The sequence below is a fragment of the Dama dama genome, chromosome 18 (assembly GCF_033118175.1).
Source record: "Dama dama isolate Ldn47 chromosome 18, ASM3311817v1, whole genome shotgun sequence".
NCBI lineage: Eukaryota > Metazoa > Chordata > Mammalia > Artiodactyla > Cervidae > Dama > Dama dama.
The window spans coordinates 100,301,263-100,317,782 of record NC_083698.1 but is presented as its reverse complement, the minus strand read 5'-3'; the positions used below and the strand labels follow the sequence as shown (position 1 = coordinate 100,317,782).

General features: G+C 39.6%; 1 protein-coding gene across 6 annotated transcripts in view; it reads right to left on the bottom strand.

Annotated features, from left to right (window-relative positions):
• MGAM (maltase-glucoamylase) overlaps window positions 1–16,520 on the bottom strand; it is a 194,531-nt gene that overhangs the window by 90,098 nt on the left and 87,913 nt on the right. For 4 of the 6 annotated variants that reach the window (XM_061165958.1, XM_061165956.1, XM_061165955.1 and 1 more), the window contains exons 45-48: window positions 15,983–16,071; window positions 14,648–14,697; window positions 13,506–13,676; window positions 10,632–11,643 (exon numbers count right to left, since the gene is read on the bottom strand). The exons of 1 other annotated variant lie outside the window; for it this stretch is intronic. In XM_061165958.1, coding sequence (XP_061021941.1) covers window positions 11,530–11,643; window positions 13,506–13,676; window positions 14,648–14,697; window positions 15,983–16,071 — 424 coding nt within the window. In that variant the 3' untranslated portion in view covers window positions 10,632–11,529. Of the gene's footprint in view, window positions 1–263; window positions 370–4,135; window positions 4,237–10,631; window positions 11,644–13,505; window positions 13,677–14,647; window positions 14,698–15,982; window positions 16,072–16,520 lie in introns of those variants that run through there. One more of the 6 variants, XM_061165954.1, reaches the window with a different exon arrangement.

Genomic DNA, 16,520 nt, shown 5'->3' with positions numbered 1-16,520 from the left:
GTGAGTCTCATTTTGCATTTTTCTAAAATTACATCAAATGGGACTTGGGAGACCTTGAATATTACTAGCATTTAATTTTAGGTGTAGTTGCAGAACAAGAACACAGCATTTGAAAATTCATCTAAATTAATTATGGCTATAGACTGTAAATAATGCAATGTGGTGGCATGCTGAGGAATGAAGAAATAAAAAGATGTCTTTGGCATCCTGAGGAACTTCTGTCTCAATCCTTCCAATCCAACAGCCACAGGCATCTCCCTTACCTGGAGGGTTCTCCAACAGAAGCATCAGCAAGAGGATATCTACGGCAAGTACAATTATGATGAAGATGATCAGAAGGATTTCCAATGCACTAAGCTTCCTCGCCATCTAGATGGACACAGGCAACAGGATTAAAGTAAACTGCAAAACCCATCATTCCAAAAGAATAGGTAGGCATCCTGATTAGACTGCCAACTCCTTGCCAGTGGACATGATTATCAGCATTCTTCTTTATGTAATCCAGGGAGTATCTGTTTCAGGTCATCACAGTGTCTCCAAGTAACTCTGGTCAGTGCATCCGACACATGTAGGACTCTTGTCCTTTTTGTCTGCAAAGGGATTGATTACTGTCTAAGGAAAAATATATCAGACATAAAGAATTGAAGGGAGGGAAGGAGAAGTGGAACAGAGCATGGGAGAGAGAGAAAGGGTTGAGATGGCTCAAAAAGCCCTTCTAGATGTCACTTTGATCTTCACACCCTCCCTGGGCAGAGGAAGGAAGTTCTACTCAGGGAGGGGGAAAGTAGCAAAACCTGAATCCTAGTCTTCTTATTCCAATTCCTATGCTGGTGATGCTGAGGTGTTTAACTGTTTAGAGCTCACTAAGCCTTTTAAGAATAGGGTAAGAAAAATGAACCTAGTCCTGATCTTCAATATAATGCTTACTTGTATGGTCATGGCACACAAATCCATGTAAATTAGGTGGCTCACAGTAGCTCTAAATATTGAGCCTAGATGCAAGCTCTAAACATCAGGCATAGATACAACTTTTAAAATATTTGGTATTTTAGAGGGTATGAACTGAACTAGGAATCAAAGAACTTCAATTCTTATCTTAGTTTTCATACTGACTAATGGGTATTTCAACTATTTGGATGTGTATTTCCAACATTATCTCCAACATTCCAGACAAGATAACTATTTTGCAGCAACTATTTTATCTCCCTGCTTCTCAACTTGAGCTTTTCTATAAAAATTATCCATATTTGGGTAAGTTCTGGTCCTTTTCTCTCTCTTTGCAATGGAAGAGTTTTTCCTCTTCTTGTCTCAGTATAATCCTAGTATCTATTCCCTAGATCTCAGAGCCTTTGAATTTTTCAAACTTCTTATTCTGCCAAGTATGCTTCTTCTGTCTTATATTATCCACCTCTGCTTCTGAATTTGCTCTTTCCCCTCATAAATATTAGGCTGGTCAAAAAGTTCACCTGAAACTCTGTTGATGACTTTGTATTCTTCTCGAGACCATTATAGCTTTCTTTTTCCTTTCTTGGGAACTTTCCAAAATGATAATTCCACGCATTCTGCATTACCTTCCTCTCATATTACTGGTATGAATTCTGTTTCCCGCATTCCACTAAAACTGCTCCTGCCAAGAACACTAGGGGTTTAGCTGCTGAATACAATGAGCACTGTCTTAATCCCCTAGCCCTACCAACCACTTCCTCCTCTGTAAAATTCTTCAGCGTTGGATCATTTGATATCATTCAATCTTAATTTCCTACCTACTCTTCTGGCTTCTCTTCAATTTTCTTTGTAGTCTCCTATTTTGTGAAATGTGACATTCCCTGTATTTCATCATGGGGCCACTGCTCACTTTCCTTTAGTGATTTTCATTGCTTCTGTGACTTTGTATAATAATATCTGAGGACAATCCAGCCTGTATTTCTAGCTCAGAGATTTGGTTTCATATATTCAGCTGTTTGTTAGATGTCTCATTTGGATTTCCCACAAGCTTAAATTCAATTTGTTTACACATGAAACCATCTCTCCCCATAGCCCAGTCCTAGCTTCACCAATTCTGCCAAATTCGCTCCTTCTCAAACAGTTCATACCTTAAGGAACAGAATCACAATTTCTTCAAAAACCTGGAAACCTTTTCTGACTCCCCTCTCACAACCAGCTACAAGTTCAGTCAAATATTTTACCGATATCTTTCAAAGATGTTCCTTCCTTTCCATTCCTACTGGAAACAGTTTATTCAGACCATCATTTCTGGCCTGAACTGTCACCACGGCTTTCCCCATAGCCCCCTGCTTCCACCCTCCCTGCTCCTGAAATCTGTTGAACACACTGCAGCTGGATTGATCTTTCTAGAGCATGAACAAAATCGTTTTATTCTCTTGTATTCAAGTCTTCAGGGATTCTCCAGAAAACAATAAAAATTCTTCAGCTGTGTAACCAAAGGTCTTCACGACACCTCCCATGCCCAGTCCCTCAGCCTCTTCTCCTGGGTTTCATCTGTACCAAACCAACATTTATGCCGTGACAATCTATGAATTGATATAGATAAAGAATTCTCTCTTTTTTCACTTTGCCTATCCTTTAACTTTCCATTCCCCCACACCCCTGCTCTTCTCAACCCCAACCCAATGCCATGACCATTTCTACAAGCACTTTCTTATGTGTATAGCTTCACTTTTCATCTGAGTCTGCCTTTAGGTTAATATTTAATAAGCCAAGAAAAGAAGCACCTTAATTGTGAAATGGGGGTGAAGAGCAAAGATCTACAGCCAATTTGCCAACGTGGAGTTGAGGACTGGGGTTTGGGATTGAAGTTGGAGTTTATTAACAATTCTTTATTCTCCATTCTTTCCTAGTTGCCTGAATCTGTCAGGTGTCTTCCACTGGCCTAAATTATTCAAAGGTTTACTCTCAGTCCCATAAGATATATCTCATACAACTATGCTTCCATAAAATTCTTATGTTGAGGTTGATCAGGCAGGCGTCACGATTCCTATTTGTAAGGGAAAGTTAATGAACTGGGCCTAATCACAGTTAGCTGTGGAATTGATGTAAAAACTGAGGTGCCATGCTTCTTAAATTAGAATTTGAATATTTTTACTCTCAGACTTCCCAGGTAGCTCAGTGGTAAAGAATCCACCCACCAATGCAGAAGACAGAGGAGACTTGGGTTAGATCCCTGGGTCAGGAAGATCCCCCGGAGAAGAAAAGGGTAACCCACTCCAGTAATCTGGACTGAAAACTCCAGGGACAGAGGAGCCTGCCAGGCTGCAATCCATGAGGTTGCAGAGTCAAACACAGCTGAGAGTGAACACGCACATTCTTACTCTCTCCACAATGTCTCCTAGACTGAAGAGCTTAGAGTTCTAGAGGCTAACTCTCTGATGGTGGAATTTCAGGCAGTAAGAGAAATTTGAATGACCCAGCCCATATGTTCACAATAACCTGACTAGTTCCTCATCCATTCAGCCCAGGACTCACTATCACAGTGAACACACTATTCATCAGTTAGCCTCTTCCTCCAAATCCTAATTCTCTCCACGGGGAGATTTTTCTGTCCAGCCTCCTCAAACCAAAAGCAAGCACCTCTTCCACAGTTCCTTAATCCTTTTGGAGAAACAGTTTCAGCACCTGTAATTCCCAGAGGTTCAGGACACTCTGGGGACAACGCCAGGAATTTTCTAGCTATTGGAACCATTGTCATCCACACGGAGGGTAGGAGTGGGGATTCCTGAAGGTAGTAATTCTTCCCTGCCTAGATACCCTCCCAGCCCAAAGCTTCTTTTCTGTATCAAACAGCATTTTAGAATAATAAAAATCCTGGTTATTTTTCCAAAACCCTTAAGGGTTGGATAACCATCTCCCTCTCTGCCCAAAGAAACAAGTTCACCTTTCTCCCAATCCACACCACATTCAGCGAGTGACCAGAAGGAGTCCATCTGTTTATTCTTTCCTTGATTTCTTTCCAGGAGAGAGGACCATCTCACACAAGACCCTCCCCCAAACACACACACACACACACACTCACACACACACACGCATGCACACACACACGGCTCTCCTCTCCAGCCAGTACAAGAAGGAAGGCACACTGCTGGTTCAAAGAACCATGTGCAGAGGGAAAAGCACTCACCTCATAGCCGTATCTTTTTATGTGCTGAGTCTGTCCTTCAGTGGTTCTTGAGACGCACTGAGCAAAGGTGATCGAGCTGATGAAGTCAGCTTCTGCCAAGATCGATTTATTGCCCTATAAAGTGAGTGGCAATTGGAGCAGACGAGTTTAGTTGCCAAAAGACCATAAAAAGTCCTTCATTTTCCTTGTGACAGGAGGAAAGCTCCCTTTGCAAATAAAAGGGGAAGGCGGAGTTTCTTCTAATAGTTTGTCTTTTCTGTGTTCCTGTTCATATCCGATTACTTGCTTGTCACCTTCTATTATACTCACTTGTCTGTCCATGTAGCCTAAAGAACTCAAAAGCTGGGGGTCTCAATCATCTTCTTCAGCTCTGTATCCCACTGTCCACTGATATTTTTAAACATACAGCTCTTTGTTGAATAAGTAAGTGAAAGAATGAATAATGCTTGGTTCGTCACACTGTTTCTCTCTCCATTTTTATCTCTCCAGCTTCTCCTGGTATAACTCAGTTTTTCCTTAATTCAAATAAGCCTCCCCACCAATTATCCTAATAAGAGAAACACCATTGTAATGGAAATTATATTATCTTAAAGTGGGAAGTCACCGCTACTATATATTTGTCATGCTCTCTGACTGCTCAGCATCTTTATAAGCCTTGTCAAGCGACCTCGCCCTGGTGGTCCAGTGGTTAAGACTCAGCACTTATACTGCAGGGACACACGTTCAATCCCTGGTCAGGGAACTAAACTCCCACAAGCCATGTAGCATGGTAAAAAATAAAATAATAATAATATTTTTTTAAAAGCTTCTGTATCACTTAAGGAGCTTCCCATCTTGAGAATTCTGCCTCCCCAAGGAAGATGCTAGACAATCTGTTTTCACAGTCTTCCTTCTAGCCAAGGTAGAGGCAAGGAGCCTGGGGGTGGCCAGTGGTCTATGCCTGTGATCCAGAAGAAAGTAGAGGGAAGAAGGAAGTGTCATGTGGAATCCAGGATGGTGGAGAGACACATTTCAGAGGCAGCAGGAACAGGGACCTAGTAGCATCCTATGCCCAGATCTGGGGTACAAACTTCCAGACATGTGCTAAGAGAAATGCCAATAGAGTATCCCACTAGATAATCATGGCTGTTTTCTGACCACAGAGCTTTTAGGCCTGATGCTCTAGCCCTGCTGGAGCTTCAGTGAATCACTAATATCTTTTTAAAAATGTTTCTTCTTACACTAACTAGTCTTTTTTTTATTTGAAATGTAATTTGCATACCATGACATTCATCATTTTAAAATGTACAGTTCAGTGGTTTTATAGTATATTCACAAAGTTGTGTACTCATCACAACTATGTAATTCCAGAACATTTGCACATACCAAAAAGAAGCCATACCCTTCCCTCTCCTGTGTTCCTGCAACTGCTAATCTGCTTCCTGTTTTGATGGATCTGCCTATTATGAATAGTTCATGTAAGTGGAATCATACATGGCCATTTGACTTCTTTCACTTAGTATAACTTTTTCAAAGTTTATTCATGTTGTTGCAGGTATTGGTACTTGCAGGTATCAGTCCTTTATTTATTTTTTTAAAAAAATCTTTTGGCTACACCATGCAGCATATGGGATATTAGTCCCTGACCAGGGATGGAACCCATGCCCCCAGCTTTGGAAGCATAGAGTCGTAACCACTGGACCACCAAGGAGGTCCCCTTCACTCCTTCTTATGGTTGGATGATACAGATTGTTGTCACATTCTGTTTATTCACTCATCAGTTGATGTACATTTGGGTTGGTTATACTTTTTAGCTATTATGAGCAATGCTACTATGAATATACCTGTACAAGTTTTGTGTAGATGTGTATTTTCAATTCTCTTGAGGCTATACTTAGGAGTGGAACTTCTGAGTCATATGGCAACTCTAGCTTTAACTTTTTGAAGAACTTGAAGTTTTTCAAAGTAGTGACAACATTTTACCTTCACACCAGCAACATATGAGGCTATTGCATATTCTATATATAGCAATACATAGGGGCATATGACCTTTTGAGGGCATCAAAGTAATATAACTAAGGGCTTCCCAGGTGGAACTCAAGGTAAAGAATCTGCCTGATAATGCAGGAGGCACAAGAGAATGAGTTTGATCCCTGGGTCAGGAAGATTCCCCTGGAGAAGGAAATGGCAACCCACTCCAGTGTTCCTGCCTGGAAAATCTCATGGAGAGAGGAGCTTGGTGGACAACAGTTCCTGGGGTGACAAAGAGTGAACACACACAATACATAAGTAATATAGTATCCATAGGAGTTTATTTGCTTCAAAAGTTCGGTGTATGACCAGTACACACCCACACACAAACACACAGAAACTTGGTTGGTTTCTGCCTCTATAAACTCCTGAAATGACGTATACACCTTATCTTTTGCTTCAAAATAGGAGAGCCTTTGTTAGAGGAAATAGCACCTGGATCCCATTTCAAATTGGGACAATATCCTGGCAAAAGATCAAGCCAAGAGATTTATTGTTACGCAAGATCTTTCTATTCTTTGTGTGGTTGTTTACACGTCACTCCCCACATCCCATGCCCACTGGTGACATCTTTCATACTAAATGTTAACTGATGATCCCAGCAATCATCTGTTCCTAAAGGGCAGAAAACAGCAAGCTTCGCCATCCCTTCTTGCTAACTAGCAACTGCAAGATATTGGGTCACATGCTTGCGCTGTGGAAAAGTAACAGAAACATTTTGAAGGGAAGAGACAAGTTTGTTAGCCAACATCTTCCCATTGCTTATTAATAAGAAGGCATGGGAAAGTGAACTACTGGCAGAACTCTTTTCTCTCTGTAAGAAATAAAAGCAAACAGATGGTAGGAATCTTCAGATCAGAAACCAACAATATGTGTGACCCCATCCTCCAAGGCCCAATGCCAAACTCTCAGTGACATTGCTGCTATGATAAGGAAGGGAAAGATGTTGGTGAGACCCAGACCATACCTGCCAAGGTCAACACAAGCTTGTCTTTGTAGGTACCTACAGTCACTAATGTTGTAACAAGGATGCTCTTAACAGAAAAGAATGAATTTCTTCCTCATTTTAGGTGAAAATATTTGGGATTGTTATTTTTCACTTTGGCATACATGAAAAGATAAAGTGAAATTATATGACCTGTAGAAGACAGAATATGTCAAAAGGACCCCAGACTTTTCCCTCGCAGCTAACCAGGAGTCACAAGCATAGGTCCATGTTTTGGGAGTTGCTCTGGGGTAGCCACAAATGTATGGCTCCATGTGTAGCGATCCTCAAAGTGTGGGCTGGGGATCAACCTCTGGGAGGTCTTAGTGACCTTTTCAGGATGTTTTTTAAGGTCAAACTATTTTCATAAAAAAACTGAGAAGCTATTTGCCTGTCTTACTGTCATAAGCATATGGTGGAGTTTTCCAGAGGCTACATTATGTGCGATCACAAAAGACTGAATGTAGAAGCAGCTGTGAGAATTCTTTTTTTTTCTCCATTAAGCCAGATTTTAAAGAAATTTGTAAAAATGCAAAATTATGCAACTTTTCCAACTAAATGTGTTTTTTTTAAATATAGTTACTTTAATTTTCAATATGATAGCTATCAATAGCTACAACCCCATGAACAAAAGCTCTGGGAATCCGCAATCATTTTTAAGAATGTAAAGACATGCTGAAGTGAAGTGAAGTCGCTCAGTCATGTCCGATTCTTTGCGATACCATGGACTGTAGCCCACCAGGCTCCTCCGTCCATGGGATTCTTCAGGCAAGAATACTGGAGTGGGTTGCCATTTCCTTCTCCAGGGGATCTTCCTGACCGGGAGATTGAACCCAGGTCTCCTGCATTGCAGGCAGACGCTTTAACCTCTGAGCCACCAGGGAAGCCCCAAAATATTTGAGGACTGCTGATCTGGTACACTGATTTTCAAATTTTTTACATATATATGATATGTGTGCTATACATAAGGATGCATGCATGTATACTCCACTTAAAGAATGTTAAATATATATAATATATACTAAGTATGTAAAAATATATAATATAATACTGAATATATTTAAATATACATTTAAAATCCTTTATTCAACTAGAGTTCCAGTATGTAAGCTAGTGAATGACCGAAGCCAGCGTTAGGCACTCAGAACTCTGCCTTCTCCCTGCTCTCAGAGGGTAAGGAAGAGCCCAAAGCTCTGCACAGCCCATCATCTGGAAGTCATTGCTTTAGTCTGACACCAGTATTTTGCAGATAAGGAAGCAAACAGCATCCCAGAGAGACAACATGACCTAACCAAGTCTCTGACCCTAAAGCTTGCTTCTGAGATTTTCTCATTCAGACAAAAGCCGTACAAAATGCCCTGATCAGCAGACCTAACCCCTGTGATGGAGCAAGGTGGGATCAACCTTAAACTCAGAAAAAAATACCTCTGCTCCAGAGAAAGAAACTAAGGGAGACCCAAATACTCCACTGATCTTTTCCAGAGCTGTTCAGAATCTTTCTAATTCTAAACTAAATGTCTTCATATCCATATGTCTGTTTAAAATCCAAAAGGATGAATGAATTCAAGAAAAGGTGACAGACAGGCTTGGGAACTCTTGCAATCATCACAGTTACACAGGGTCTGAGTTGCTGAACCGAAGTCTGGGAAGCTGACATGCCTTAAGTTCAAGAGGTTCTTGTCCCCAGAACTCTGAAAGGTATAACTTAGGAATCTATAAACATAGATAGGGAAAATATATCTTTTTTCACTAATTTCTAACTGAAATTCCTTAGATTATGAATGGAGGCAGCAGGGCACGGTAATTTTACTAGTGCACAAGAGTTTTTCAAAAAGAGAATCAACAATATTTTCATGTCACATTAAGAAACTGTAGTAGATATCTCAAAATATTGTTCAAACTGCTCATCACATTGAAGCTTTGATATTATTAGACATACAGTTAAATCTTGTTATTTAATGTTATAATTTTAAACACCTCATATATTACTATATTAAACTTTTAAAACATTTTGCAGAAGTGTATTTTATTATAATGAGAGCTTCCCCAGTGGCTCACTGGTAAAGAATCCACCCACAGTGCAGGAGACATAGGTTTGATCCCTGGGTTGGGAAGATCCTCTAGAGAGGGGAATGGCAACCCACTCCAGGATTCTTGCCTGGAGAATCCCATGGACAGAGGAGCCTGGCGGGCTACAGTCCATGGGTCGCAAAGAGTTGGACACGAATGAGTCACACATTTTAATATAATAGGATTCTTCTCCAACAGTATGCATTAAAGTCTATGCATTTAAGAACATCACTCTTAGGAGGGGTTCCACAGGTACCACTAGATTGCCAAGAGGGTCCTTGACTCTAAAAATGTTGTCAACCCTTCCATGCCTCACTCAGAAACTTGGCAACCAGGATTCTCTAGTCAGAAATGTTCTTGAGCATTTTGTAGCAGCCAGAGCCAATTTCTACCAATATGTCCTTGATGATAACATGAAATATTTCTCAAATATCAGGTAAATAATTGTTTCCTCCTGGTAGCCTCCCTGGGTTTATCATAGGATAACTGACAAGTTTCCCACCTTTTAGATCAAGGGGTCCTTGTGGCCATATTTCCATGTTTCACTAGTTGCCTAAATTCGTGCAAGCCCTCATCCAAAAGCTTTTTATTTTGATAATTAGAACACTAACTCAGCTTAATAATGTTATCTTTCTGTAGCCTTATGGAGACACTGACACATGAGTATACAAGTATAATCTGGCTTCCTGGCATCAAAAAAAAAAAAAAAGAAAGAAAGAAAGAAAAGGGAAAGGTGGAAGTGATAAATTAGGAGTAGGGGCATTAACAGATATGTACTACTGTATATAAAATAGATAAGCAGCAAGGATTTACTATAGACATGTTCTCTGACTGGAAACAGTATTCAGTATCTTATAATAACCTATAATGGAAAATAATCTGAAAAATATATATGCATGTATTAACATATACATACATATAGCTGAATTACTTTGATGTACAACTGAAACTAACACAATATTGTAAATCAACTATACATCAATTTTAAAAAGAAAAGAAATTAAAAAGACATAGAAAAGTAAACACTATCTCCAATATACTCATTTTCAAGTAATACTTAAATATCTCTGTTAAACATTAGTATGTAATTTCTTTATTCCCAAATTCTAACCATCTAGTGTTTTAACCAATACCGTTCCAAATTCTCTTTTTTCCAGGGTTGATATGTTACCAAATACAGTAGTTTTTATGATGATTAAAACAACAATTATCCAAGTACACTCTCCCACAAACCTAAACCTTAAGAGAAACCCATGCCAGAGACATAAGGAAAAGGGTGGATAATCACAGATCTGTTCATTCCATTGGTGAATTAGCCTGCAGGCACTCTGATGCCAAAGAGAACAAGACCACTTCACAAGGGTTGGCTGAATAAGAAGTCTTAATACCAAAGTGAGATTACCCGTGGTCAAATTACCACAGAATTCAAAATCTCTTGCAAATCTGCTCATTTATTTTCCTTTGGCATATAAATTGCATGCATTTGTGTGAACTGTGGTTATGTACATTAGGCACAGAATAGAGAAATAAGATTTACACATTTCAAAGCACACCACAGTAACAAAACAAAAACAAAGTTACTTTTTACATTCAAACTCCTTCCTTCAAATTTGTCTGCTCAAATCTCACCCCAGCCCCATTCCCTTGTGCTAAGAATTTCCTCCTAACCCCTCCTCTTGCTTTCAAATGAATTGGCTCTTCCTTCCTCCTTCCAATGAGGCTACTATTCTTAATAATTTTGTGTCATCTTCTTACTTGTCATGATCACTTTTGTCCTTATCACCTGTTGTCTCTCATCTTTCCTACTTAACTTCCCTGCATTTGCCTTTTCTTCCCTTTGGATCATGCTCTTAGCATACTATCCCATCTCCTTATAACCACCAGGCAGATGTTCTTTCTGGATATTTGTGTGTGTGTGTGTGGTGTTAGTTAACTCCAGGATTTGACCTGTCCTGGAAAGTTGTAGCTTGTATATTTAGCAAGAGTGGGCCTATCACCTAATTATACACACATACACATGCACACATGCTTCATCATGGACCCAGTGCATCTTCAGTCAATATATGATGAGCCATCAGTACCATACTAATCACACAGACATCAAGATAACCCACAGCTTTCCACATCTCCTGTGGCTAAACCACAGACCAAACAAAACAAAACTAAGAAAATATTTTAGCTGTACTGGGTATAAACTGATTAGCAACACACAATAATTTTATAAGCATGAAGCATTGGGTTGGCCAAACAAGTAGGTTCAGGTTTTCCTGTAACATCTTGAGGAAAAATCCGAATGAAGTTTTTTGGCCAACTGAATATACAAGTAGTTTCAAAGCCATTTGAGGTTAGGATCTTGTTCTAAAAAATTCAGCGTGCTTCTCCATGTCAATGAAGTGAAATTATGTAGGCTGATGTTTCTGCTGGTCACGTCAATATTTAACACCTGTTGGGAATCAAAGAAAAGGTATTGGACATCTGGTGATGGAAGTTTCCTGCAGTTGAACCAAACAGATAGAAGTCAGTGGTCCACAGACACTTTCATAAGTCATTGCCTAGCTTCCAGACCACCCTCAGATTTTCAGGTGAGAAGGGTGTTTCTTAATCCCTTAGAGTACAAAAATCATTCAGTGACAGGGAAAAGATGACAAGACCCTAAATAATGAAACACACAACCACTTCAGAGCAGCAGTTGCGCAAATTGGAGAAAATGTTCTCGCTGCCATTACTCGGAGCTCTCCTTCTGTTTCCCACTTCTGCTGTTCCCTCATAGTGCCTTGATGCTTGTCCGGTAAGAGTCGATATTTCAGCATTTTTTTCTAGGCAAATACTTTCCATAGTTTCACCACACATGCATCAGTCTGCTTGTACGTCAGCAACAAACTTGGGCAAAGTCCTTTATAAGCTCTTGGTAGAGTTGGGGAAGTTGGTTGACAAGAAAACCACAAACATGAGGAAACAAATAAAACTACAAAGCTGAAGGAAAACTTTTGTTTCAGGCCTTGTAATCAGGATTATGAGAGAAAAATAGTTCTGGGCAAAGCAAGTAGCAAGCACATAAGGAAAGAGCCCATTTACCGTGAGGCTACGTATTAGGACCACTACACTGCAGTGATTCCAAGGTGCAGATTTTTCACATATTTAATATTCATGAAATCAAGATCTGTTCTATAATCAACAGCCTAGGAATTACTGTGAACAAGTAGCTCTCCTGACGGCTGTTCGTCTGTGCCTGTGTGAACTTCATTGTTATTACTGGTATTACGAATGGATGGACTGCAAACTACTTAAAGATTATTTCAGAAATGAATATAAATCTTGACTGACAGTAAAATCAAGAAAATGCTATGATGAAAACTTGTATAAAGCATATAAGTGTCTTTGGAAAAAATTTCGTAGACAGCAGTGAAAGAATTTTCATGAAATGATGTATCACCAATACCTCTGATAATAGAGAGGAAATTATCCTCTGATAATAGGAAATTAACCAATCCCATGCCACATAGTTTCCTTTTAAAATAATAAAGTAATTTAGATATTAACATAGAAATTTAAATTAAATATTTAATGTCAGCTATTTAATTATGAAATTAAGTATTTGATTTACTTAATTGTTAAATATTAAATCAAATATTTAATTTTAATTGTAATTTAAAGTAAATTAAAATTTTACATATAAATTTAAATCAAAGAAAATGTGTGATACAAATTGGTTAAGATATGTCTAATATCTCCTCACATTCAGAGTTTACCTCTTTTAAATTATTAATACTTTGATGCAGATTTCTCAGTGTCCATGTGTCTCTATCCAACATTTTCCTCTGTAGTATCATATTAAAATGATAAAAATCTCTATTTAAAGGAGTTTTGTAAAGCTTCTGTACTTTTAAAATAGAAGTTTTAAGTGAGAGGAAAGCATTGTATCATATTTTTGTAATCTTGTTTTCTTTCTTTGTGGCACATGAAAAAATGTAGCAACCTTTAACTGATGGGTGTATTATAATTGATGAAAGACAGTGGTTAAAGCTATTTGAGAAGTAGATCTCTGAGGCAAAGACAAAGTTTTCCTTAAGTTTGCAGGCAGGAGGACATACATGACAGGTGGGAACCCAGACCATCAATTCCAAATGATGACAAACTCTGAATTTTCCCTTCATTTCTATGCTGTCCACTCAGACACCCTGAACACAGAGGGATTCCAGAAAGGCTTTGCAGGAGAGGGTGTTGTTGGGAATGGGAGCAGGCAGGAATTGCACTCAATAGCTCAGGGTTGGGAAATACCATTTGGATTTTGAACTGGTCACAAACCTGTGTTGTAGAGTTGTAGGAGAAGGGGGGTGTTATAACCACGCCACTCGCAGAGATGCTGACATTGTAAATGGAGTCACTGCCCACTCCCCAGACCTCAAAGTAGCCCAGTCTCAAAGGGTTTGTATCGTTGATGTATTTGTTGAAAATTATATGACTCTGCATCGTATTCTGTCATTTGGAGACAAAAGAAACCAGAGGAGGGGAAAAAAAAAAAACAGGAAAATTTGTTCAAATTTCTTACAACCTCTTTTAGGCACAAATGTAGAGCATGAAATAAGATAATTTGAGAGTCCCCAACTTGTGACCTTGGATAGTGAGACCATGGTTTTAACATTCTGCCACCTATCGCCAACCACCACCCAACTTTGCACTGGTTAAACACCAGTAGGGTCTCTAGAGTCACTCCAACTCTAAGGAGACAAAGAATCTCAGCTAGCAGGAACCTTTACATTCCACATGTGAAGTAACAAAACATGCCAATCGTTCCAAGGCAGCATAGGAACAAGGGCGAGAAAACATTGAAATGGTCTGCCCATCTTGCTTGGTGAATTGGACTAAGTTACTGATGAAATAGGAGTGTGTTTAATCACAGAAAACTTCCTGGGAGCACTTGACATCTCCATCTGAAGTCTAGAGAAAGAGTAAGATGCAAATTAGGGTTAGGACTCTTGAGAGTCCCTTGGACTGCAAGGAGATCCAACCAGTCCATCCTAAAGGAAATCAGTCCTGAATATTCATTGGAAGGACTGATGTTGAAGCTGAAACTTCAATACTTGGGCCACCTAATGCAAAGAGCTGACCCAACTGAAAAGACCCTGATGCTGGGAAAGATTGAGGGCAGGAGGAGAAGGGGACGACAGAGGATGAGATGGTTGGATGGCACCACTGACTCAATGGACATGGGTTTGGGTGGACTGCGGGAGTTGGTGACGGACAGGGAGGCCTGGTGTGCTACGGTTCATGGAGCTGCAAAGAGTTGGACACGACTGAGTGACTGAACTGAACTGAACTGAACTGGAGATGCAAATTAGTAACATGAACAGTGAAGCAATTCTAAGTGATGATGTATATCCTATGACATCCAGCATCCTAGTAAGCTGGCAGAACTATTCACCCTTCATAGTCCCAGCCACACTCACCTGGCTGACCATAAAGTGGGCCAGGTAATAGAGTCCTTTTTCATAGGTATCTGCAAACAAACACAAAGTAAGCATGACCTGGAACTACATCCTAGAATTCTAATGGCTTACCTATCTTGGCTGGGAAAGTAGAGATGTTTTTTGTTTGTGATCTTTTTAAATTTTATTTTTCTTCTTTACAGACTTTCATTTTGAGAAATGAGTCGGAATCCACCCCCAACCTCAATTTATACAGAATGTCTAAAATAAGTGTATACAGATGCCTCGGTCTAATAGAGTCCCCTCATAAAATGGAGTTTTCTAACATCACTCTTAATCCTCTTCTCTTTCTTATGATTCCCAGCCTCTTGGTAGTCACCTCAGAATTCCCAAATTTCTTCTGCTAGAGACACATATATGCACACATGTGCATGCACACCCACATCACAAACACCAAGACTGGTGTACAATTGGTTGGTTAACCTTGAGTGGTATTAGGCAATTTTTTAAATGCAGTCTCCGGAGAAGAGACTTCTTTTTCTTATTCTTAATTTATGCTGCAGGTCCAGGGAGAATATTTTTAAGGGTGGACTAGCCAAAGCCTTACTATTACGGGTACTCCCCCCACACACACACCCTAACTCTGAGGCTTCCTCCCTCTTCTCCAGACACTCGCCTCTTTCGGAGCCCTTATCACTCAATCAGAAGGTGTTGCCTATCCACTAGAACTGTGCTGTCTGAGATAGTAGCCACTAGATAAATGTAGCTATTTAAATTTAAATTAATTACAATCAAATAAAATTCAAGCTTCAGTTGCTCAGATACTCCTGTTACATTCTAAGTGCTCAGCAGTCACATATGCCTAATTGCAACCATGTTGGACAACACAGATATAGATCATTTCCATTGCTGCAGAAAGTTCTATTGGACATCCCTGGGCACAGAAATAACAACAGTACTTGAGACATCCTTCCGAAGTCTACTAATTCCTGTAAACTCTTAATAGAAACCCCCTCCTCCGAATAGTAGCACAGCTGATAGAAGCATTGCTTTTCTTAGTGGGACACATAAGCCATATATGGAAATACAGCTCAGTTGGCTGCAAAGAAACTTTCCCTACAGCTCCTTACACTGCTTTTTTCCACAATGGATTAGGACAACTAGATAATGGTGAGAGATTCAGAACTAAGCTTCACATAGGTGAGGCACAAAGATCATGTATTATACACTTAGAGTAATAAATGGCTATATTTTAAAATGCACAATTGTCTTAACACATAAAAGGAAACAGCAGCCCTATAAGATATTCAGGAACCTGGTATTTACATGAAGGAATTGGAGGCAGCCCTTACTCACCAATGCTTTGCCCGTCATCCCAGAAGAGCCAGCCTTCAGCAGTCCCCTCATCATCCAAGGCGACCTTGAAACCTAAGAATTTCTGACGGCTGCAGTGAGGTAGGAAAGAGACACTGGGTAAAAACAAAGCCATTGCCACAAACCATAGCATTTTCATAAAAACAAAAAGGAAGTGCTTCAAGATATAAAGACTGGGTACTAGGATTCTGGAGACTTGGGATCTAGTTCTAGTTCTAACTCCATAAGCTTGACAATTTTATGTCAGGAATGAATGAATGAATCAAGGGGAATTTTAAGGCTCTATAAGCTCACAGGAGTTCTACAATGTCTACAAAGAACTACAAAAAAACACATTGGTTTCCTTTCTTTCCCCACTGTGAGGAAAGCCTAGTGTTTCAATCTTTCTTTCTTCACGACCTAATCTCCACATGTACAGGGAGTTCTGCTTACAGATGTCCTAACTTCCTCAGTTTTTAACTGGATTTTTGCAATCAAATAAATAGGGCTTCAAGGATTTTAATTTGACATCAGTTAGACA